The sequence below is a fragment of the Dromiciops gliroides genome, chromosome 6 (assembly GCF_019393635.1).
Source record: "Dromiciops gliroides isolate mDroGli1 chromosome 6, mDroGli1.pri, whole genome shotgun sequence".
In the NCBI taxonomy this organism is placed as follows: domain Eukaryota; kingdom Metazoa; phylum Chordata; class Mammalia; order Microbiotheria; family Microbiotheriidae; genus Dromiciops; species Dromiciops gliroides.
Genome location: NC_057866.1, coordinates 223,415,158 through 223,441,864, shown reverse-complemented (window position 1 = coordinate 223,441,864; position 26,707 = coordinate 223,415,158). Strand labels below are relative to the sequence as shown.

Here is a 26,707-nt window from a genome sequence, read left to right as displayed (position 1 = left end):
CCTCAGAGGCCTCCTCCTCATGGTGGAGCTTTCCTACAGTAAGTCTCCAGCAGGTGGCATCATTCCAATTGTTACACATAGTAAGCACTTAATAAATGCTAGTTGACTGACTGACTCCCCTCTAAGCATTGTTTGAATTTAGTGTTATTAACACTTAATAAAGAAGAGTTTTCTTAACATTTGAAGTTAAACCTAATGCTTAATCCTAAACCTAGAAAATTAACCCTAATTAATTTAATTAAGCCTAATCCTGATTGAAGAAGAAAATGGTTCCTTCATTCAACAAGTGGGCACTAAATGTCAGCTGTGCACAAGGCACTGTGGCTGGGTGTGATTCACACCATCAACATCCTGGTTAATTATTGCTCTGGTTTCCAGGAATTATTGCAGATTCCTACAAGTTGCTATCCCAGGAGTTTAACCATGGAAGTAGATAATGCCATGTTCCTGGCTTACAGTCTTATGGAACACAATTGGAAACATTCATGGGATCATAGATTTCGAATTGGAAGAGAGCTTGGGGACCATCTAGTCCAACTCCCTCATTGAGGTTCACAGAGACTCAGCTATTTTCCCTCAGTTACACAAGGAGTAAGTAGAAGATACAGGCCTTGAGCCCAGGTCTTTGATGCCCACACCTCTTCTCACTGTCCTGGCACCAGTAAGACCCCAGATGGGCCTCAGGCTCAACTAGCTTTGATATCCAGACCAGTTCAGAATATGTTCTTGGAGAGGCCTCCTTTTTTGCATTTAGATTGCTCTGTCTTCCTTAGTTTCTTGATAAAGCCACCCTTTTAGGTCTTTGAGGACACTTACGGGGTGATCAGGGGCTAGAAGACTGCCCCTAGTGAATAGGAGTCAGGGCAGCCCCAGTAATTGGTAGCAGAACTGGGGGTAGACTTGGAAGGTCCTAAAATAGAGAGTGTTTGGGCCAGCAGTTGATTTCCTACACTCTTGGAGAAGATTATGATTGCTTTTTGTTGGAGATGATGTAGAGGAAGTTTTTGTTTAGGTATGTGCTGGGCAGGATGACCTCTGAGTCCCAGATGCTATGATTCCAAAAAGGAGGAAAATTACAAATACCAGATGTCTATTTAAAAGTTTTAAATTTTAATAGCTGGTATCTTAGGAAGAGTCAGAAGGAGAAGACTGAATTTATGAAAGACCTCATAAAGAGTAGGCATGAATCTCATGAGCCAGGCTATTTGAATTAGTCAGATAACATAATCAGTCAAATTATGACCAATTATATTAGAGCATTTTCTATATCCTGAATAGTTCCAGAGTTCCTGGTCTCTGCTGAAGTCCATTGGAAATTATAAGTGCTTATGAACAGACTGGATAATAAAGTCTAAAAGAAGCCATCTTATAGACATACAAGCCATTATAAGCCAAAATAGAAACCTTCAGGATAATGTTTATTTATTTTTTTTTTTGCTGTCACCTTCAAAAAAATTTTTTTCCTAAAGATTACTATGCCAAAAAGTGGGATAGACAAGTGGAATTATTAGAGTAAAATCGCTAGTATTAGAAAAACACTTCTAAAAGAGGCCAACATTATTGTTTGGGAATGTGAATATCTAGATAGAGAATAAATAAGAAGAAATAAATCCAGCAGTTTAATCTGCTTATTTATGCTGTTCAGACTATATAACAAGAATCTAATCCCAAGAACTGAAAACCATATTATAATTTGTAATAAATTTTCACCTTCCCAACTGATGTGTGAGGAGGCATTAAGCTATCATTTTCTATTCTGACAAGTGTCAGACAAGTGTATTAAGCAAGATTCCTTATTTCAACCACCAAACAAAAGAAAGTCTTTATTCCTAAAAGTATTATAGGTTATATCAAGCTCTTAAGCCTTTTATAACCCCATGGGATTTAGTTATATTTCCTGTAAGGAATTATAAAAATTATTAATAGAGAAACTGAACCAAATTTAGGAAGAATTATGGTTACCAAGGAATACAGTAGAATGTTGATATAAGAATAGGCCCACTTAGGTAAAGCCAGGCAGCAAGATAGAGAAGTTCCTTCTATGCAAATAAGTTATGTGATCATCTCATCTCTCCCAGACTGTGGTCTCTTGAGGAAAGGGACCAAGACATCTTGGTCTTTATTTCCTGTACAGCGACTGGCATAGTGCATTGAACTGAGTTCAGGAAATGTTTATTAAATGAATGAATGCTAAGGGCAGTATGCTTAAGAGGAAGAAAGATTTCCTAGAAAAGTCTAGTCTAGAAAAGCCTAATAGAAGAAGTGGGACTTACTATAGACAAGGGCTTTTTAAGGGAGCTAATCAGAGACCTCGTCCTCAAGAGTAAATGACAGAGCCTGAGTCAGTATGAACTGGCTGTGCCTGCAACACTTCTTGGGAAGGAAGATGTAGCTCACATATATTATTGTTTTTGTTTTTTTTGGGGGGGGGGGGCAGGGCAGTGGGGGTTGGGTGACTTGCCCAGGGTCACACATCTAGTAAGTGTCAGGTCCTCTGCTCTATCCACTGCACCACCTAGCTGCCCTCTCTCACATACATTTTTGGGGGGCGGGGCAATGGGGGTTAAGTGACTTGCCCAGGGTCACACAGCTAGTAAGTGTCAAGTGTCTTAGGCCAGATTTGAACTCACATACTCCTGAATGCAGGGCAAGTGCTCTATCCACTGCACTACCTAGCTGCCCCTCACATACATTTTTGAAAGAGAGGGAAAATAAAACTATATCACAGGCATAATATTGTCCCTGGTTTACAGGTGAGGTACTGGGAGGTTAAGTGATTTGCCCCATGGCCACATAGCTAATAAGCATTTGAGGAAGAATTTGTACCCACTTCCCCTGACTCCTGGTCCAAGACTCTCTCCACTATGCCATTAAGGCTCTTGTTATCATCTGAAAAGATTGGACAAGGCTTCATGGTGTGGAGACCAATTTTTAATTGGGGAGTGCTAGCTAAGCGGCTCACCGCAATATTGGGGCAAGGAAGGAGACTGGCAGCCTCCCTCAAAACAGAACAAGATTTATTTTAATAAGAATGAACTTAAAAACAAAACAAACAGGATCAGTAGGATCAAAGGAAAGGAAATAAAATGGGGAAAGGGAAATTATAATACCTGAAAAAATACCACCGCCCAGGTATCAGCTGAAAATACTCAGCAGAATGCCTGTCACTTTCCAGCTTCCACCTCAAATGCCCAATTCTCCTCCCCCAAACCTAGAAACTCCCCACACAGCCCCAGCCAATGGGATGGCCGCTCTGACAGTCACATGACTGCCCTCACTAGGCTTCCAATCATTATAATTTTGCCAGGCCCATGTAGGCGTCGGCGAGTAGTGATGACGTGAGATGCCAGAGCCCTGGCAACGGCTACAACCAGTGGGTGGAGTACTGTGTGGTTTGCGGAGTCCCAGGCCAGTGCACACTGAGGCATAAAAACCTCAAATAACAATTAATTCTTTACATTCCCCCCTTTGTTTCATCAAGAAACATGGGGTGTTTCCTTGATGGAACAATAAACAATAAACAATAAATAAATTTTTTAAGATAACAGAATATCATAACCAATGCTAACAAACAATATACTAATAACAATATAGGAAAGGGAAAATACATATTACAGATGATGTATATAGTAACAGAAGGAAAAACAAAAATGTCCATTTAAAGTCCTTAAAATCTTGTCTTTGAAGGAGGGTTGAGATGTCATCAGGGGAACTGGACTCTGGTCTGGATTCTGGCTGTCTCTGAAACTGCTAGATTTTCATTAATCTTTAGCATCAGCTTTTTCTGTGCCACAAATTTGCCATAGAGGTTCATTCAACTGGTAAACGATTACATTCAGTTGGTTATGTTTGGTAAAGGCTACAATGGCATCGTTCCCAGCACAAGTACCAGCCTTTTTTCAAATCAGCAACATATTCTTCAAAGGTATCTGTTTCTATAAAAGACCTAAAGTCTTCTTTATGACTGAGCATATAATTAGCAGTTTCTTGTCTGTGTTTGAGATGGTTTTGGGAACAACCTTCTAACTGGTCTCCGGGGGCTCTGAGAAGATGATTTCCATTTCCTGATACCTTACGGAGTTTGAGTCCCAGGGTTTGCAATTGAGTGATAATGCTTGCAAATTGGAACTAGCTATTACCCCTTTCCTCTGTTCGGTTTTTTTGCTCTTTAGCAGCTGGTTGAATTTTATCTGAAATTACTTTACCCACAAATGGTGCAGGCTTCACATGGGAACAATGAATCCAAGATTCTTTTTCTCCAATTTTTAATAGCCGTAGCTGAAAAGGTCCCTCCCAAGCAAGCTGGGTCCCACTGGTCCGCTGAAAATTCTTTTTTTTTTTCTTTTTTTTTTTTTTTTGCGGGGCAATGGGGGTTAAGTGACTTGCCCAGGGTCACACAGCTAGTAAGTGTCAAGTGTCTGAGGCTGGATTTGAACTCAGGTACTCCTGAATCCAAGGCCGATGCTTTATCCCACCTAGCTGCCCCCCGCTGAAAATTATTAATATATACATTGTCTCCAAGACTTAAATCATCCAAGGAAAAGTCTAAAGGACCAGCTTTTACAGCAACTCCTGCTTCATGGAGTTCATGTAGCCTAGTTTGTAGTTCCTATATATAGGAAGCAACAGAAGTATCGCCTCCCACCAGTGATGTATAGACTGGGGGAAAAGTTTTAGCTTGGATAGGAGGGTGACCAAAAAGCATCTCATAAGGAGATATGTAGAGTTCACCTCTTGGTCTATTACACAGATAGAATAATGCCAAGGGTAGAACATCAGGCCATTTTAAATGGGTTTCAGTACATAATTTGCCAATCATGCTCTTAAGCTCTTTATTCATACATTCAACTTGGCCTGAGCTTTGAGGGTGGTAAGGAGTATGAAATCTAGGAGTTACTCCCAAGAAAGAATAAATCTGGGAGAGAATTGAATCTGTAAAATGTGTACCTCTATCAGAGTCAATGTATGCTGGTGGCCCAAAGTGAGGAACAATTTCTTTAAGGAGAGCTTTGGCCACAAAGCCAGCAGTTGCTCGTGGGGCAGGAAAAGCCTCCACCCATCGAGTGAGCTGGTCAACAATAACAAGGCAAAATTTATATTGTCCTGCTTTAGGCATATAAATAAAGTCAATTTGTAGATGTTCAAAGGGTGTATATGCCAAAGGGTGCCCTCCATATGCTTTAGCACGGAAAGCATGTTGATTGTAAGACTGATATGTGGAGCAGCCCGAGCAGATTCAAGATGCTATGTTAGTTATACCTGGTGCTAACCAAGTCCTTCTAACTGAGTCCACAATTCCTTGTGTGCCAAAATGGTCTTTCTTGTGAATAGAGAGGCATACCTGGGGATAGAATTTCTGGGGGAGAAGTGGTTTTCCCTCCAAAGACATCCAGACTCCATTGATCTGTTTAGCCTTGAATCTCTTTTTCCACCTTTCTACTTCAGAATCATCATAAGTTAGGTGGAGAGAAACATCCCCAGAAGGTGAGAGGTTAAATACATGTTCAGGGGCTTCTAAAACAGTGAGCTTAGCTGCTGAATCAGCTCGTGAATTCCACTTTGAAACAGGATCACTATTCCCTGTGTGGGCAGGGCAATGTACAATGTACAATTGCTAGAGCAGAGGGAAGTTTCAGGGCAGATAGGAGGTCCTTGATAAAGCAATAGCTTTGCCAGAGGATGTTAGAAAGCCCCTCTGTAGCCAAAGCATGCCTACAGCATGGCATACACCGAAGGCATATCTGGAGTCGGTATAAATGGTAGCACTCTTCCCTTTGGCTATGTTACAGGCTTATGTAAGAGCCACAAGTTCAGCAGCTTGTGCACTAAAATGTGAAGGCAGAGAAGCTGCCCAGATAATATCATAATCAGAAACTACAGCAGCCCCAGTGAAACAGGTGCCATCTTTCATAAACGAAGAACCGTCCGTATAGAGGACAATATCAGGGTTCTCTAAAGGTGTATCCAAAAGGTCATCACGGGGTTTCTCAGCCATATCAACTAAAGAGGCACAGTCATGCAACGGCTCCCCCAAGAGTGGTAAGTTAGGGAGTAGTGTTGCTGGGTTAAGAACTGTACAGCGTTTTAAAGTGATATTTTCATGACCTAGCAGGGTTACTTCATACTTAGCCAGCCTTTGATCTGAAAAGGCTTGTGTTCTATGGCGTAGTAAGAGGGCCTCTACTTCATGGAGACATTGTATTGTAAGAGGATTACCTAGGACCAAATCAGAGGCTTTTTCTACCAAAAGGGCTGGAGCCGCCACTGTCCTGAGGCAGGGTGGCACCCCAGAGGCCACAGAATCTAGTTGGCTGGAATAATAAGCTATTGGACACTGGACAGGTCCTAATGATTGAGTCAGGACCCTAGAAGCCACTCCCTTCTGTTCATGCACAAAAAGAGTAAAAGGCTTGGGGTAGCTAGATGGCCCTGGAGTCAGGAGTACCTGAGTTCAAATCCGGCCTCAGACACTTAACACTTACTAGCTGTGTGACCCTAGGCAAGTCACTTAACCCCAACTGCCTCACTAAAAAAAAAAAAGAGTAAAAGGCTTACTATAATCTGGGAGTCCTAGTGCAGGTACTGATAACAATGCTTGCTTCAATTCTGGTATAGCTGAGAGATGCTGGGAATCCAGCTGTAAAGGTTCTGGGACAGAATTTTTGGTTAGAGCTATAAGAGGCTTAGTAATTTCACCAAAAGAGGGTATCCATTGTCTGCAATACCCAGCTGCTCCCAAAATGGCCCTTAACTGCTTCTTAGTAGAGGGAGCAGCGAGTTGTTAAATAGCCTGCACTCATTTAGGAGAGACAGAGCAAGTTCCAGCAGCCAGAATGAAGCCCAAATATTCTACCTGAGGTAAACACCATTGCACCTTTGACTTAGAGACCTTGTGGCCTCTCTTGTATAATTCTAATAATAAATGGCGGCTGTCTTACTGACAGGTGTCAGCATCAGGGGAAGCTAAAAGTAAATCATCTACATACTGCACTAAAGTGAAACTTTTAAAAGCAACAATTATGTTATTCCTAGACATGCTATAGTCCCTAATCCTGCCACCATAGTTTCTTCAATTCCATGTGAGGCTACATGCTTCACAGTGGTAGACCTCTGCTCTGCCTTTTTCTCTATACCAGTGCATGAGGACTTCCATGCCTTTACCTGGAAAAATACACAGTGGACCTAGACTAGACTCCCACAGGGATTTGTGGACAGTCCTACATTATTTTCTCAAATTTTACAACAGGACCTGGCTATGCCAAACTCTAGTAAGTTCTGCACACTAGAAAGGTTTCAAGTGTAGGACTAGCAACAGATTGCACCAGCTTCCAGAGGGCCATTCCAGTTCTTTTTTTAAAATTTTTAAAATTTTTTAAAAATCTTTATTTATTCAAATTTTAATTTATGGGATAAAACAAGCATTTCCATAATATAGTAGAATAGAAAAAATGATTGTACATAAAACTGCAAAGCTATTCTGTACAACTTACTATTCCTCTTAAATATATAATAAAGTGATCATACAGCTTTAAAAAAAAAGATGAAGAAGTGGGACTTGATCTATGCTTTAAAAGTAGTGAGGATCAAAAAAAAAGAGGGGTACAGGAATATGGTGACAGTAAAGGCATAAACAATATAACAAAAAGGCAAAGCTATATCTGATGTTTGATCAATGGTAAGAGATGACAAAGGAAGTGGCTGGAAGTTTGATCTCATCAGAAAATTTCACAAGAATTTCCTCTACCAACCAACCAGTTCCAGCCCCCAAAAAGTAGCACAGTAAAAAGACATTTGGGGACATCTAGGTGGCACAGTAGATAGAGCACCAGGCTTGGAATCAGGAAGATTCATCTTTCTGAGTTCAAATTTGGCCTCAGACACTAGCTGTGTGACCCTGGGCAAATCACTTAACCCTGTTTGCCTCCATTTCCTCATCTATGAAATTAACTAGAGAAGGAAATGGTAAACCATTCCAGTATCTTTGATAAGAAAATCCCAGATGGGGTCATAAAGAGTCACATGACTGAACAACAATAGCAACAAAAAGAGTTTGGTTTTCTGAGTCAGCTAACAGTCAGAGTCATGGGAAACTGCTGAGTATCTCATTTTCTACAAATATGGAATATTCCCATGAAGTCAGGAGATTGTACTGTTTGTATTTCTTACAGTCCCGAACAATAATACATGCACACATAATGCAGGTTACTCTCTTAAAGAAGGAAATGTTGAGGACTAGAGAAGGGATGCTTCTGTTCCCTGTGTATTGGTTTACCAGGGAGATTGAAGTGTTCTTTAAAAGAATAGAAGTACTATCAGAAAGAAATGAGTTGGGAAATAACTCTGAAGAGGCACAGAAAGGAATCCAGACTCACCCCCAGGAGGATGGTCAGTAGAACAAAGAGAAGAGAATTACCCCATATTTGTTATAACTCTGCAGTAGGTTTAAGGTTCTCGTAGAGAGCTTCCTCAGCTGGAATGTTGGTGAGGATCCATAGGTGACTCCCAGAAAGAGGACATTAGTATGGCTCACAAAAGGAAGAGACAGCTCATAGGAGCTAACAATTCCTTGTGTCTTTTTAAAATAATATTGTACTGATGGCTCTTGTTTTTTACATCACCAGAATTTCTTCCAGTATCCCTCCGTATTCCCCTCCCAGAGAGCCAACCCACATGGACAAATAAAGTTTTAAAGAAAAGAAAAAGAGGAATGATAGTAAAATCAACAAAATTGATCATTATATCAAACAGCATGAAAATAGATGCAGTATTCTACCCTCTGGGATCTCCCACTTCTGTGAAGGAGTGAAGTGGGAGTGTCTTCTCCTATCTCTTTATTGGGCCTGTGCTCAACAATTGCTTGCTGAGGGGTACAATGGCAGCCTCCTGGGACATGTATCTCAAACATGTGGAGAGCCTCCTGACATATTGCCACCCAGAGAGACATAATGATAGCTAACATTTATATGGTGCTTAATCTGTCCCAGGGTGCTTCATGGTTATCATCTCTTTGATCCTCACAACAACCCTGGGAGGTAGGTGCTATTATTATCTTTATTTTTACATATGAGGAAATTGAGGCAAAGAAATTAAGTGACTTGTCCAGGATCACATTGCTAATAAATGTCCAAGGCTAGATTTAAACTCAGGTATTTCTGACCTGAGGCCAAGAACTCTACCCATTGTGCTACCTAAATATCTGCTTCTGGTGATACTATTAGAACTAATGTATGGGGGGCGGTGTATTTCCTGGGTATGGAAGTGAAAACTTTTGGAGCACAAGTACTGTTTTTATCACCAATATCAGTTGAAGGTAGGAGCTAAAGAAGAGAGAGGGTAGCATGTGAAGTGAACTAGTTAAATTGTTGAATTTGCATGAGATACCTCTGATAAAAGTTGAACATTCGAGACATATAAGCAACTAACACAAATATATAAGACCAAGAGCCACTGCTGAATAGATGAGAAGTCAAAGCATATAAAAAATTTTCAAAAGAATTACAAACCATCAGTGCTCCTCTAAGAGAGCATGATGCAAATCACTAATCACTAGAAATACAGAGTAATCATTGATTTCAAGAATTGCAAGAGACCTTAGCAGCCCTCTAGTATAACCTATACAGGAAAAGGATCCTCACTAAAACACACCTGACAATTGGTCATTCAAACTCTATTTGATGACCTCTGAGGAGGGAGAAAGCACCAGCTCTCCAAGCAAGTCATTCCACTCTTGGATGGCTTTCATTGTTTAGGGGCATGAAGCCTAAGTTTGCCTCTGCAACTTCTACACGAGTCCACATTCTGCTCTCTGGGGCCAAACAGAGCAAAACTTATCCCTATGCCATATGACAGTTCTTGAAATGCTTTAAGACAGCCGCTTTGTTTCCTTCTCCCCTCATCTGATCTTCTCTAGGTTAAACAGATTGACTTCTTCCAATGAAAACAACTCTCATTTTCACCTGTGTCACAGGTGGAAAACTGGCAAAGATGACAAACAATGGGCATAGTGTTGAAAGGTCCTCTCGAGTTCTTTACTCATGAACCATATTTTCCACCTTTTATGATATCCCAGCCTATTTCTGTTGCATTCAAGTCACCAACTACCAAAGTGAGATTCTTAGGTTTGATACAGTTCAGTTCTTCCCATAGTATGTTCACTCATCTATCACTGGACAAAAATTTAGAGCACCAACAACCAAATTAATGTTCATAGTCTAAAAAATGTGATTCTTAGCATCCTTGCTCCATTTTTCTGTCATTGCCATCATTAACATAGAGGCTGAATAACCGAGTGGTAGTTTATATTTTTCTTATTTCTGGTTGTCATGTCCAAAAAATTATCACCATGTGCCTAGCCCACCACTGATGATTCTTTCCATGCTTAGCCAGATGTTCCTTGGAAAACAGGTAACCTATTGCTGGAGCTGTACTCAAAACCTTTCCTGCATAGTTGAATGTATCAGAGCTGAGCTCCTTTAAGAACTAGAATCATTTCCATGGCATGATGAAGCATTGGATTAAGACTTTGTAGAAGAGAGCAAATATAATTTAATAAGTATAATTGAAAAGCTCTATGAGTGGATTCAAAAATTCAACTATTTATATATGTATATATATACTTATACATAGATATATACATGTATACACATACATAAACACATTTGCATATATACATGTGTGTATCTATATATGAAAGGGGAGATATGGATAGTTTCTGTGCAAAAGATCTAAGGAAGTTTCATGTAATACCAACTCAACATGAGTGAGCACTTTCATGAGACAGGCAAAAAAGTATAAGTGACCCTAGAGCTTAATGTCCACAAAGAAGAAGAATATCGTCCCATTATTTGCTACTCATCGTAGACCATGTTCAAATATTATGTTCAGACTTGAACATTTGGGGAAGGATGTTGACAAACTGGAGTGGTCCCAGAGGAGAGTTATCAGTGTGGTAAGTGTACTCAAAACCATACTATCAGAGATGGTTTGAAGGAACTAGAGCTTGGGGAAGAGAGCCATGATAATTATCTGCTGCTATATCTTCTCATATATAGGACTGTCATGTTAAAGAGGGATTCAACTTCTTTTACTTGGTCCCAGGAAACAGACGTGCAGAGTAAAGATTGCAAATATTTAGCTAGATACAAAGAACTATCCAAAAGAAACAGACTCTCTTGAGAGCTAGTGAGTTCCCCATTCTTGGAGGTTTTCAAATAGAAGATGAGTAATCACTTATCAGAGATATGGAAGAGGTAGTTCCCCTTTAGGTACTTGATGAACCAGATCACCTCTGAGGCGCCTTCTAACTCTGCAGTTCTATGATTTTGTGATTGGAAGATATTTCTAGTGGGTGGATGGGATTGTAAAACATAGTAAAAATGATTGTGTACCTTAGATTAACTGGTCTAATTTACTTATTAATACCTTACTATCCTATCACACTAGATTATCATGAGGAAATGTCCATTGTAGAAACTTAAACTTATCTTGGGGAAACAAACAAGAATATCAAGGGATATAAATATCTAATAGAAGTGTACTTGCCCTACTAGACTTTAACAATCTCATAAAAGAATCAACCCTATCTAATGTCAGACTGAAAATGTAAACACAAGTCAGTGAATAGAATGGAGATGCTGGAAATAGAACCAAATATTTACCAAAGATCAGTGTTTCTTAAACCCATGGAAAAGAAAAATAGAAGCTGTTCTTTAGTAAATATTCAGGGCTAGATAGAAATAACAAGAAATAGCTTTAGAGATACTGCATGCCATTTACACAATAAATTTTATCTGTATCATAGATTTAAACATTGAAAGAGAGCCGTTAAAGAATTAGGAAAAAAAGGGGGCGGCTAGGTGGCGCAGTGGATAAAGCACCAGCCCTGGATTCAGGAGTACCTGTGTTCAAATCTGGCCTCAGACACTTGACACTTACTAGCTGTGTGACCCTGGGCAAGTCACTTAACCCCCATTGCCCTGCAAAACAAAACGAAACAAAACAAAAAGAATTAGAAAAAATGAAATAATAGACTTGAGTCTACTTATGAAGTGAAAGTAAATTTTTTTATATGTTGAACAAATAGAAGAAATTGGGAACCTGGGTGGGTAGATTTGATTACATCAGAATAAAAATTCTGTACCACAAAAATAATGTGATAGTGATAAAATAGTTGATTATAAAAACATTTCCAAGAGTGTCTACTCCTATCTCTTTATTGGGCCTGTGCTCAACAATTGCTTGCTGAGGGGTACAATGGCAGCCTCCTGGGACATGTATCTCAAACATGTGGAGAGCCTCCTGACACATTGCCACCTGGAGAGACATAATGATAGCTAACATTTATATGGTGCTTAATGTGTCCCAGGGTACTTTGTGGTTATCATCTCTTTGATACTCACAACCACCCTGGGAGGTAGGTGCTATCATTATCTTTATTTTTACATATGAGGAAATTGAGGCAAAGAAATTAAGTGACTTGTCCAGGACCGCATTGCTAATAAATGTCTGAGGCCAGAATTGTAAGCTCTTCAAGGGCAGCAGCTTTCTTCTTAGGCTTAGTATAGTGCCTGGCACATAGAGGGTGTTTAATAAATGCTTATCGGATTGTTGGATTAGAGAGGTAGGTGTTTGCCACCTTTTTGAAAAGCAAATATATTAACAATTCTGTCTGAATATAAAAAGAATGCCCATATATCTCACTCACTTTGTGTTAATTGAATGTGCTTAGAACTGTATTAGAGGTTGTACATATAACATGATTACATTAAATTCATTTTTCCTTTTTCTTATTTACAGGACATAGAAGAATCACAAGATCATAGTGTGGAACCTGTTATAGATGACTACAAAAAGATGGGAACCCTTTTTGGTGAACTAAACAAAAATCTAATCAACATGGGCTTCACAAGGATGTATTTCGGAGAACGGATTGTGGAACCAGTAATAGTCATTTTCTTTTGGTTTATGCTATGGTTTCTTGGCCTGCAAGCCCTCGGACTAGTTGCTGTTCTTTGCATTGTCATTATTTATGTACAAGAGTAAAACATAGCTGACCCATCTGTGATTTGATATATGGAAGCCATGTTGTACATTGATGGATATTTAAGCGAACGAGAGCTACAGAAATCTGCTTTGTTACAAATTATGTCAGCTATTTTCTAACTAAATTTATAAATGGATGCTCTTTGAAAATAAAGTCAACTCTTCATTATTGGGGATTAATTTTCAGGCAATCCAGACCCCTTGTTTTCCTATAATGAGTTTTGTCCACTTATTGAGCACTAATCATAAACACTACTACCCAAAAATGCGACAGAGGTGATGACATTTAGAGCTGTCAGTCTTACTCCTTGTAAATCATTTAGGGAGAAAGAAGCTAAAGTGACATTTTACTTGAAGATTATTTCCCAGATATTTCCCACTTTTATTTGGGGAATGTTAGATTTCACTTATCCTTGCCATCCCCATCCCTGTGAGAGTTGGCTTTATGTATGACTATCTTTCTCTTGTGATGGAAATTAATCATTCTAGCTCATTTTCCAAAAATTAAAAAAAAAGACACATACTATTGTTAGAGAAGCTGCCCAAGTGGGATGAAGCTTCATTAGGCCTGGAACCATTTCAGTATGTCATTGAAGGTTTTAGAATTTTGGGTGCTGGTGAGACCTTTGTTAATCCAGGAGCCACAAGAGCCAGGTAGATGCTCAGCTGGCTGCATACCTCTCCTGTGACATGCCTGATTAGGCTGTGGTATTTTCTTCTATCCAACAAGCTTGAGTTTTTAATTTTTTATTTTCCATGGGACACTTTCAGTATATTTTTCACAACTTTTACAATTTTATAGTTCTTTTTTTAACTGCTACTTTAAGATATAAATCAAAATCTGTTTCTTAGCTGGACAGTGGAGTATTTTTTCCCTAACTTGTTACGAAATCTGCCTGCATCTTTTTCTTTATCTTTCAAAAAGAAAATATTAAATCTTTCACCTTTGATATATATATAGGTAGATAGATAGAAAAAATAGATGTAAAATATTAAAGAAATTGTTAAATTTGGAGTTTAATCATCAGTCTTATACATGCAGCAAGACCAAATCTGTGAATCCTCTAAATGGGGAAGCAAAGTAATTGAAAATATCATAAGAGCATATAATGCTAAATCAGAATCCCAGCCAGAGGGTATTAAAAATACAGTGTATTTGTTTAAATATTGACTTTTTTAAACTTATGACTTTTTTATTTTTACAAAAGGTCTTTGTACTCTATTGTGTGCTTACATTGAGTTTGCAAATATTTTTATACTAACAAGCATACCCATCATCTACCTTACTACAAGAGCAAACTATATGAAAGGGTATTTTCATTTATGCACAAGTACAGTTTAAAAAAACCAACAGAGATTATGGGAATTTGTAGGAGTATAAAATATTAATAACTACATTCTTTTGGAATGCTGCTGAGAGTTTGAATTTCTGAAATGTAACATGCTTAATAACAGCTCTGGTCCCACCAGTGCCTAATGGTGAATATATTTTTCAAAGTCATTTTTGTTATAAATTATTTAGTATCCTGTCAGCACTATACATTACCCTGTTATGCTGATAGGATGTGTGTGTGTATCCAGTTATATAAAATAAGCAGGCATTTTGCTATCTCCTTTCTCACTTCTGTTACTACTTACCACGGTATACCATCAACTACTATCAAGGGGGGACGGAAAAAAAAGCTAGCTAGTAGTTTATTTAATGGAGACAATAAGATGATGCCCTTAGGAGGTGTTGGAAGGCAGATGATACTCATTTCCCTAGGTAAGAGAAAATCCTATAACCTTGCCTGTTCATGAAATAAAGTGGATAGGTATAACAGATATTGAGTCACATCAATCTCAGAAATGTAACTAATTCAAGGAACTAGTGTTATATGTGAATAACATGTATAATAATTACCATATAATTTACACATATTATTAGCTCAGTTTTTAAAAGGAGATAGGGAAAGAAGATATACATCTTATTAAATGTGGTCAAACAAACTGACCTAGATGAATAAATTTGTTTTATTTCTAATAAAATATCAGGCATAATTGGGCATTTTGTTTATATTTTGTCTTATTTCTTAATCACTCATAAATATGGTACTCTTTCTGTTCCCTACTACTATAAGGGTTCATAACCTCGAGTCCATGAAAAATGCTATATTTTGATAACTGTACTTCAATAAATTGGTTTCTTCTATAATGCTACGTATTTTATTCCATGCACTTAAAAATATTATTCCCAGAAGCAGCTGAGAGGCTTGACAGGACTTCCAAAGAAGTCCATGATACCAAAAAAGGTTAAGAACCTTTATATTATAAGTATATCCATCCTTCGTTTTCAGTGGTGTGGAATCCATTTTCTGGTTTTTACTGATATCTCTTTAATATTGGTGAAGAATGGCCCAGAGTGTACTCAGAGTCTAACTGTCCATACCCCTGCATCAATTCTAGCAGATGAATGAAATCTCATGGCCTCCGTGCTGCTTTTGACCCAAGTGCTTGGGTTGGAGAATGCCAATCCAGCCTGTACACTAATTTGTTTCAAACTGATTATTCTCTTAAGAAGCTACACATCCCCAAGGGTCTCTGCCTTTGGGATAAACCAAGTGTTAATAGTATTGTTGGGAAGGTGATTCTCAACCCAAGCAATTACATAGGAAGACTCATGAATAATCACTATTGTTATTAAGGACTAATTATCCAGTTTGTAGATTATCTGCAGTCCTCAGTTCCCACAAGGCTTTAGCCTACTAAAGGCAAGGGAAAAGATAAAGCTTAAATGAGGCTATTTTGTTCTTGTATTATATCCCTAATAAAAGATTTACTCTGGAAGAAAGAAACTAATTCACAAAATAAGGCTAGGGGTACATCTCTGGACTTGTAATTATAGAATCCTAGAGCTAGAAGGACCCTTAGGGAACCATCACTAGAAGTCCATCTTTCTATTGGATGGATGAATTCTTGTCTTTAATATTCTTGACAAGTGGTCATCTACCTTCCATCATTTATTGATGCTTTCTCTGGAACCCATTAGCTCAAAGTTGTTTTATACTTTAAAATTTCATGGCTCAAAAGATACATTTACTGTGCAGAAGGGGAGTGTATTAGGCCATATACTGTCATTTAGGAGTCTTGTTGACTTTCTATTGGAAATATATAGTTGTCATTCATATGACCTGGATCTTCACAATATTGCTACCATATTGTAGCATATTCCAGGGGGAAATCCACCCTGCAGGTCATATCCAGTATTTCAACACTCTAACACTCATTTCACAGGGAATAATAGTCACAGATATTATTTAAGGGATACTTTTAAAATGTTACTTATTTTACAGTGTATCCCAGTATGCTTTCATCTGCCAAAAACAGTTTTTAAATAACTCTGAACAGCCAGAATACTCATATCAGGGCTGATGGTTCTTGTTACAAAACTGCCGTATTCATTCTCTACCAGAATGTCTTGGTTGTTACACAAACTTATCTACGAAGTTCTTTGTTATCCTTTCTAATAAAAAGATACTCTGCTGTAATCCTTTATCATATTCTCTCTTTTAATAGCCTGTGTATTCCATGTTTCAGTTAATTGCTGCCCCGTGCAATACAAAAATGGCCCAATTAGCATCACCCTGGAGGGTGCCCAGTTCTCAAATCTGTTTCCCTCTTTTCCTGTTGCTATAACAAAAGGACAGGGAAAGTGGTGATGAGCACTCTTTCCCAAGCAGTAGCACATAGGAATAATCAGGTATGTCTCCAGTACCCCAGATGAACCTTTCTCTAGAATTTCTGTCCAGTGTTGATGGTAAAACTTAGAATTTCTATGAATGAACCACACCAAAGACTTGTGAGCTTTGAAGTATGGGATATGTAGGGGAGAGAGAGCATATAGATAGTGCCTACTATGTGCCAGGCACTTTTTACAAATATATCATTTGATCTTAACAACCCTCCAACATAGATGATGTTGTCTATCCTCATAGTTGGGGAAACTGAGGCAAAGAGGTTAAATGACTTGCCTAGGGTCACAGAGCTAGCAAGTGTCTGAGGCTGAATTTTAACTTGATCTTTTTGGTTCCAGCTCCAGATAGAAACGCTACATCCCCAGCAGAACATTCAGGGAACGTTACCCAAGATGTTTACTGAACTAGAGTTGCCGTTTCTTTCTCTATCTGCATTAGTCTAATTTGTCACCTTCCAGCAACCTTTCAGAATTACATTGATTTCCTCAAAATTCTCTCTACATGTCTGTAGGACATAGTGATTTTATCAAGAAATGATAGCATCTTTGCAGGTTTTGCTATAGCCATGTAGTTATAAAATAATAGTTAAATTCTTCATACAGCAAGAATGTTTTCTCTGTTGTTTAAAAAAAAAAACTTAACTGGCCATCTTTAAGAATATTTACAATTTGCTGATTTTTCTTTATCCACTCCTATGTCCCCACTCCCAATTATTGTAATATCACATTTGAAATAATTTGTTTTTTAGGTTTTCAGTGGATTGTTTAAACAGGCTCTTTGGTGCTTGTAAAATACTAAAAAACATAGCAGCAAGTTTACAAATTAAATAAACTACCAAGAAGAAATCGTGACATACTTGAAATGCCACTAAATCATTAGGTCTGGAAAACCCTAACTAAACAAAATTGATCTTGCATGAAATCCCCAAAGTTTTTCACATCAGAGAAGGATTTCTTTAAATTATAGGCTCATTTATCAAGAACTCTAATCATAATAGAAAAAATCATGTAACCCATCATGGTGCTGACTTTCCATTATAAGATTCATGTCTAGAATTATAGATAATAACAATAACTAACATTTATATAATACATTATGCTTTACAAAGCATTTTATATGTATTATCTTCATAACAACTCCTTGAGGCAACTGCTATTATCTCCATGGGGGGGGGGGGCAATGAGGGTTAAATGACTGGCAAGTCACACAGCTATTAAGTGTCAAGTGTCCGAGGTTGGATTTGAACTCAGGTCCTCCTGAATCCAGGGCCGGTGCTTTATCCACTGTGCTACCTAGCTGCCCCTATTATCGCCATTTTACAGAAAAAGAAACTAAAGGTGAAAAAGGCCACACATCTGGCAGGATTTGAACTTAGAGCTTTCCAGCTCCATGTCCAGCACTCTATCCACTGCCCCACCTAGATGTTAAACTGTGGTGAAATCTGAATTGATTAAATTATATATTCACCATCTTATTGGGGTTGTTTTGGTTTTGTTTTTGTTTGGAGCAGGGAAGGTTTGTGTGATGTTATTGTGTTCCCAAGTATGCTCTGGGGCCTTCTTGTCCCAACTTCCAGAGGACTTTGTTCTGGAATTAATGATTTCTCCATTTATGAGGTGTAAAAGTCCTCATTGCCCTTTGTTCTAGCATTGACCTTGTTTACTTAACCACTTGTGAAATTCCCCTAACCAGTTAACCCTTGATAAAATGTGAATTCCTTCTCTTGTCCTGGGTGATGATTCATGGGCAGTTCTCCCCAACCCTGTGTGTGTGTGTGTGTGTTTCTCCTTTTCTCTATCTCTCACACACACACGCACACACATGCACACACGCACACACACGCACGCACACACACACACACACACACACACACACACACACACACACACACACACCCCTCTCTACCTTTAGTCATAAGATCACAGATTTGCAACCCAAAGGGACCTTTAAAGGTCATCTAGCCCAGTCCCCTGACTTTACAGATGAGGAAACTGAGGTCCAAAGAAGTTTCTTAAAGTCATATCGTCAACAACCTATGTGCCAGGTTACAAAGAAATGGGGGTAGGAGGATATGATTCCTGCCCTTCAAAAGCTCACATTCTAATGTTGGAGACAACTTGCAAAACATTGTACATAGAAGATATATACAAGGTATGTGGATGGTCATCTCAAAGGGAAAGGGGGAGTTCAGGCAGAAAGGGCCTCCTGCAGAAGATGGGAATTAAGCTAAATCTCAAAGGAAGTCAGAAGTTGGAGGTTTGGAGAGAACGCTCCAAGCATGAGAGACAGTCAGATGGGAAGTCAGGAGATGAAGTATCAAGTGGGAAGAACAACCAGAAGGCCAGTGTCACTGAACCGTAGGTACATGGAAGAAAGTAAGACTAATGGAAAGATAGGAAGAAAGCAGGTGGTAAAGGACTTTTAAATGCAAAACAGGAATTAAATCTGCTCCTAGATGTAAGGTAATAGGGAGCTCCTGACGTTTGTTGAGTAGAGAGGTAATATAGTCAGATCTGTACCTTTTAAAAAATTCCTTTGACAGCTTAGTGGGAGATGGATTGTAGTGGGGAGAAATTTGAGTTAGGGAGACCAACCAGAAGACTGTTGCAGTAGTCCAGGTGATGAGGCCCTGCACCAGGACAATGGTGGCTGTGTGTGAAGAGAAGGAAGCATAATGAAGAGATGTGAATGTAGAAACAACAAGATTTAGCAATAGATTGGAAATGTGGGGTGAGTGGGAATGAGAGGTTCAGGTTGCTAACCTGGGAGACTCAGAATACAGTGATGCCCTTGACAGTAATAGGGATGTATGAGAGAGGCAGGATTTGAAGGGAGAGACAATGAGTTCTGTTTGGGGCATGTTTCATTTAAGATGTCTATAGGACATATAGTTCAGATGTCCAATATCAGTAGAGACTAAGACTGGTGATACTGATTATCCCAAAAGCCTTAGTGCAGTTATAAGTTTTTAATAATCGAAAACTAAGACTTTGGGGAACCCTGTATAGATCTGAGAATTAGTCACAGGATATGATCACCAAGTGAGATGGTATAAAGGGAGAAGAGAACAAGGCTCAGGCCAAAACCTTGGGGAGCTCTAACAGTTGGTGGACATGACATGGATGAAAATCAAGCAAAGGAGATAAAGGAAGAGTGCCACAAAAACCAGAAAGGAGACAATCTCTAAGAGGGGAAAGTGATAGTGTCAAGACTGCAGAGAAGTCAAGGAAGATGAGAATTTTTAAAAGGCCAATGGATTTGGCAACTAAAAGATCATTGATGGGGCAGCTAGATGGCGCAGTGGATAGAGCACTGGCCCTGGAGTCAGGAGTACCTGAGTTCAAATCCGGCCTCAGACACTTAATACTTACTAGCTGTGTGACCCTGGGCAAGTCACTTAACCCCAATTGCCTCACCAAAAAAAAAAAAAAAGATCATTGATAACTCTGGAGAAAGCAGTTTCAGTTGAATGATGAGGTTGGAAGTCAAGCTACAGAAGGTTTAGAAGCAAGAGAGGGGACACAGGCACCATTTATAGATGGTTTTCTCAGGGATTCAATGGAAGAAGTCAAATTCAAATCCTGAGCCTCTGACTCCAAAGTCATTGCTTCCCAAGGTACATTCTTGGGGCTTGGCCTTAAAAGAAGGCTTAAGATGGATGAGATGGAGGGCGTGGAGAGAAAGAAGGCCTGTCATGGTCAGACAGCCCCTGCCAGTCTTTGGTAGTGATATAAAAATGGTGTAACTGAAATTTCAGTACTTTAAGCTAAGCGTGAGTAGGAAGTGGGATGAAGCCTGAAGCTATGTCCAATCCAATGCATTCCATGTCTATTATGATGTGGTTAACCCAACCTACTAAGTAACAGGCTAAAAGAAACCTCATAGACTCAGGAGCTCAGCTAGACTCCATGTCTAGCATTTATCAATAAATATTTAGTAAGCACCTACTATGTGCTTTCACTGTGCTAAGCTCCAAGGAACAACAAAAAAAAAAGACGCAAAAAATAGCCCCTGCCTTCAAGGAGTTTACAATATAATGGATATAGACTAAGACCTCACAGTGTCTGGGACAGCCAAGATCAGAGCCAGGTAAAGACAAGGCTAGAGTTCTTAATACTGTGGCTCTGTTTCCAAATAGTCAAGACATTTTCAGGTCCAGGAGTTTAGGGAATGAGTTGGAATAAGTTTCAAAGTGGTCAGAGGAAATCTGCTTTTAATGAGTCCCCACTTAGTGAAGATGATTTACAACCCCAAGACCTGACCCAAAGATATTTTTAGTACTAAGGGTCTGAGCACCCTGGGTGAGCTAGCTCTGGAGGCCCTGGAAAGAGCTTCCTCCAGACATGGGCCAGCCTGTTCTTGAGCCCATAGGATTATTTTTAGCAGCTATTTTTATCCCAGGGAGCTTGGAAGTCTGAAAGGGCAGGCAACAGATGGCCCCAAGCTAGAGATTTGCTTGAAAATGCAGCTTAGGCAATGGATGACTGCTCTTATGATTCCCCCCTTTGAGTGAGTCTAAGGGACTCGAATTGTGTATCCTCGAATTCTCCTAATGTAAATAGATTATCCTCTTTATGGATCTTTCTGACCTTGACTTCTTTCCTCAAACTACTATCCCAATCTAGTGGGAATCATCCTCTCACAGAATTTGGTTCAACTATTAGGCATGTGCTATGTGCCAGGCACTGGGTGAAATACAGACAAAAACAAAACCATCCCTTCAAGGAGCTTACGTTCTACTGAGAAAAATATCAATATGCATTGATGCGAGTAAATAGGAAGCATATATGAAGTCATTTCAAGAGGGAAACATTCTAATGACTAGAAATGGAGAGTGATTGGATAACCACCAACAGAAATCTGCAATGAAAGCAAATCCATTGCTATTGTACAAGAGAGAATGGCACATCCTAGTTCCATTCCCTTTTTTGAAATGAGATACATTTTTTATAACCAAGAAGGGTCCACAGCAGGTCTCAGGAAACTGGGCTTACTCTTGCTATTGTTGCTAATATGTTAAAAACACAGGCACTCCATAGGATCACCAATTTAGACCTGAAAGAGGACTATCTAGTACAGTACAATACCTGGCACATAGCAGGTGCTGTGGGGAATTATTTATGAATGTTTGTTGACTTGACTTGTCCTGACTAGTAGAGCATCTTTGTACTAAGGAAACCGTCTCTGAGGGTTTAAGTGACTTGCCCAACTAATTGATTCTAATTGATGACACAATTAGTAAAGTTGAACTTGAGTTTTCCTGACTCCTCAGTCCAACACTCTATCCATTATACCATGGCTAGTGCCCTACTTTTGAGTTCTCCACACTCAAAATATGAATAAATGCTCTTACTGATTTTAGCAGCCACTGGATTGTCAAGAAGTCTTGGTCTTGTCTCTGGAACTTCCCGACAATTCAGCAGCTGCTAAAATTGTTTGTAGAAGCAAAGCAAATTGTTTATAGAAGCCAAAGAGTGCTAATACACAATGTATGCCACATGGTCTATGAAGGCATACTTTTGATCATATATCAGTCTTATTTTTTAACCTAATTTCACTAACATGACTTTTTCAAGCATCCTGTGGGCTGTTTATTGCCTCCACGTGCTCAAATAAGGAATGATTCTCTATAGAGCTCAAAACAAATACTCTGGCTGCTGTAGATTTGAGCAGTTTAACAAATCATTTGCAAAGTGACATCTCTTCCATAAATATTTTTCAGCACATATTGAAGAATCTACCCCATGAGCCAAAAATAAAATAAGATATATTTTCTAGAATTTTGCTTAAACTTAAAAGGAAGTTGTCAGACTAAGCCTTTGATCATTCCAAAACGTTTATCCCCTTTATTTGGCCAGTATTTTGGATAATCTGGCTAACTCCTAGCCAGTAGTATTTTAGATATGTATGTTTATATTATACAATATAAATATTTCCCAAGTGCCTACTTTAGTATAGAACAATGGGGCAAATTATAAAAGAAACAGGAGCCACTGAACTACATATAAGGATCCCTGCAGGCGGCATGTTGACTTGGAAAACCCCATATTCACATCACATACGTTCTATTATATTTTATTGAGTTAAACCATTTCCCAATTACATTTTCATCTGGCATCTCTGATGCAGAACAGTGTGCTGGAGAAGAGGGTCTTGCCAAGCCCTCAAGAAGCCACTTAGGGCTGTAGGTGATTAGTATGACCATCAGCACATATTAGAATATCTGACGGAATATGATGTGTATCTTAAGGATGTAGGAGCCAAAGCATAACATGAGGTGTGAGGGGGGAAGGTTGTTAGCATCCAGAAGCTTAAACAAAGGATGTATAGACAAGGTAGCACTTGAATTGAGAATTCAACAGAAATTGGAAGTTAGGGCATTCAGGCATAAGGGAGCAGCCTGAGCAAAGCCGGGAAGGTATGAGAGCCCAATTGCATATTCAGTTTGACTAGAGGGTAAACTGCATGGCAGTAATGAGAGGGAAAAGGCAGGTGGTAGCTACTTAAAAGTAATAATAATAGCCCCACCAAAAAAAGTTTAAAATAATAATAATAAGGTTTGCAAAACACTTTACAAATATTATCTCATTTTATCCTGATAACAACCCTGTGAAGAAGGTGCAGTTAATATCCCCATTTTAGAAAGGAGGAAATTGAGGCTGAGTGAAGTTAAGTGACTTGCCCAGGTCACACAGTTAATGTCTGAGACAGTATTCAAACTCAAATCCAGCACTCTATCCACTGTGACACCTACCTGCTCCTACTGGGTACATGCATACTTACATCTCTTCAATACATCAATTCAATTCATTTTTGTTCTCGTCAGCGTGTATATTTTCTCCTCCACTGATAACAGGTCACAATGCACCTGTACATTTTCATCTCGTGTGATCCTTGTCCATGTTCTCCCATGAATTCTCCCTAGAGCTTCTACCCAATGTGCTAAAGTCCTTCCTCCATGTCATTTTTCATTTCGTGGATCCCAATGTAGCACATGGCTTGGTATCCCTTACTCCTATTGCATTGTAACCGTGCCTCTATCCAGTTTGAGATTTCCTGCCACTTCTTGAACATGGGGCTTCATTGAAAATCAGTGACTTAACTGTGGTTTGATTCTTCCAGTACCTCATATCTAGATGACCAACAATTGAATTAATGTTTACAAACCATCTATCTCTTGGAATGTAGAGTTACCACTTTCTGCCTTATTTTCCTAAGCTCCTTGTTTGTTTTTTTAAATGTTTCCCTCATGGCTAATATGGAAATATGTTTTGCATGACTCTGCATGTATAATGGGTATCAGATGGGTTATCATATATATCCCCTGAGCTCAGTTATTATAGAAAACAAAACAGTTAAGTAAAACCAAGCAACACAGCAACCATATTTCTCTATATATGTATATATATAGCACACCCAACTCTGCTGAGAAGAAATGTTTCATCATATGTCCTCAAGAACCATGAGGTAGAAGTATTTATTCCAAGTTGAGCTACCTTTTGTATTACTTTTTTCAACTGCATGAACATGGTCATGTATATTATTCTCTTGATTCTTTCTTCATTTTGAAGTTTATGAACATCTTGCAGTGTTTTTCTATTCATATTTGTAATGTTATGGCAAGATTATGTTCAATTATATCCATATACTACAATATGTTCAGTCATTCCCAATCAATGTTCACCTACCTTGTTTCCACTGCAGGAAAGGACACCCCCAAAATCTGCTGCTATGACTATTTTGGATATGTGTAAACTAATTTCTGACACCATCTGAGTCCCAGCCCGGTACTAGTATACCCCATCCATTTAGAATTTATAGTGAAAAATGTGGTAACTTGCTTGTCTAATTTTTTCTCTGCCAAATTGCTTTCCAATTTTCCCAGCAGTTCTTAGCATATAGAAAGTCCTTTCTCCAGTAGATTGTGCTGTTGAGGGGTTTTTTTAATCACTGGACTATTATGTTCATTTGGTTTTGGCTCTTGCTCTTCTAATCTATTCCATTGATCTATTTTTTCTAATTTTTAACCAGTAACAAATAGTTTTAATAGTTACTTATTTGTAATATAGCTTGAGATGTGGTAATGCTAGGTTCCTTCATGCCTATTATTTTAAATCCCTTGAGATACTAGACCTTTTGTTCCAAATGAATTTTTTAAATTATTTTATTTAGTCTGATTGTAAATCCATAAAATAATTTAGGAAGTATTTTTATTTTTCATATATTGGCATGGCCCAACTACAGTAAATTTTTCCCTGATTATTTATCTTCCTTTATTTTTGTGAAAAGTATTTGTAATGAGAGTTGTTTAAACACTAAGTATATATTGGTTGGATGATGCCCAGATATTTTATGCATTTTGTCATTGATTTGAATGGACTTTCTCTTTCTACCTCTTCCTCCTGGTTTTTGTTATTAATATTCAGGAATGCAAATTACCTGCACATTCATTTTTTCATACTGCCCTTTTTTTTGCCACTCTGTCACCAATTTATGTATAAGTTTCCAAACAGCTTGACATACTACAAAAACCTTAATAGATAAAGCAGAGTGGCCATTATTGTATTCATCTTATATATGCATGCTTGCATCCATTCATTCAACAAGCATTTATAGTTATAGCGCACAAGACATTGTGTCAGATACTATGGGAGAATATGGAACTGGTTTTCAGGAATCCTGTATTAACTTATTTTAATACAAATGAGGAAACTGACATGAAATGACTAGCCTAAGTCAAATTAAATGCAGAAATAGATTGCAAATCTCCCCTAACTATCTACCCCAGGATCTCTAAGCAACAGCTAGAAGGGGGTCTAGCTTACCAGCTACGCAGAACTAGGTTCAAACAATGCAATAACATTTTCTCACAATTCCAATAATTGAATAAAGTTTTCTAACAAGACAGAAATTGGACTAGACCCGCAATTGAGTAGAAAGGGAACTGAGCTAGATACAGAATTGAAACATAAAATTGAGTCAGGGTAGTTCACTCCATTTTCACAACTAGAAGTATGGTGATACCCTCAACAGAAATGGAGATGTTGCAAGAGGAATTGACTTGGGGGAAGGAAATCATCCATCTGAAACATGTTGAGTTAGAGATGCTTGTGGGACACCTAGGTAGAGATATTCCAGCAGACAGTGGATATGCTTGACTAGAGCTCAGAAGATGGACATGGGCTGTATCTGTGTAGAAATCTAGGAGTCATATGAATAGAGTTGATCTAGTTGAACTAGCAGCTAATGAGATCACTGAGAGAGATGCAAAGGTCTAGGATAGAGACCTGTCTTGCACCCATGTTATGGGATTTTACATGGTTGATAATCCAGGAAAGAAGACTGAGAAGGAATGGCCAAATTAGGCAGGAAAATAAAAGGAGAACAATCTCTAAAGCACCTGCATGAAGTGGTGGTCAACAGAGTCACAAGCTGCAGAAAAGTCAAGATCTTGAATTTTGCACATTTTCTTTTTTTGGGGGAGGGGGGGTGAGGCAATTGGGGTTAAGTGACTTGCCCAGGGTCACACAGCTAGTAAGTGTTAAGTGTCTGAGGCAGGATTTGAACTCAGGTCCTCCTGACTCCAGGGCCGGCTGTGCCGCCTAGCTGCCCCAAATTTTGCACATTTTGAAGAATGTACCTGTATGTTTCCCTTCCTGTTTCACTAAAACCCAAAGCTATTTCCATTTTTCTTTGAATTTATGATTTCACTGATGTGGAGGCACCTTCTATTGGTACAGCTCACAGTCTAGCCTTACTTCCTTGTCCCATCTAATTCTTATCTTTATCTTCCCACAAATCCTCTATCAAGTATCTGCCCAACAAACCAGAGGATTTCATTTTGGACTTTGACTTTCTGGAAGCAAAACAATTAAGCTCTTTGTCTCTTTAAAGCTAAATTAATCCTAATAAATTCTTTTCTATTAGAAATA

General features: G+C 38.7%; 1 protein-coding gene across 1 annotated transcript in view; it reads left to right on the top strand.

Annotated features, from left to right (window-relative positions):
• FAM241A (family with sequence similarity 241 member A) overlaps positions 1-16,554 on the top strand; it is an 87,627-nt gene extending 71,073 nt beyond the window's left edge. The window contains exon 2 of the mRNA XM_043973374.1: positions 12,796-16,554. Coding sequence (XP_043829309.1) covers positions 12,796-13,041 — 246 coding nt within the window. The 3' untranslated portion in view covers positions 13,042-16,554. The remainder of the gene's footprint in view (positions 1-12,795) is intronic.
• Positions 16,555-26,707: the final 10,153 nt, after the last annotated feature.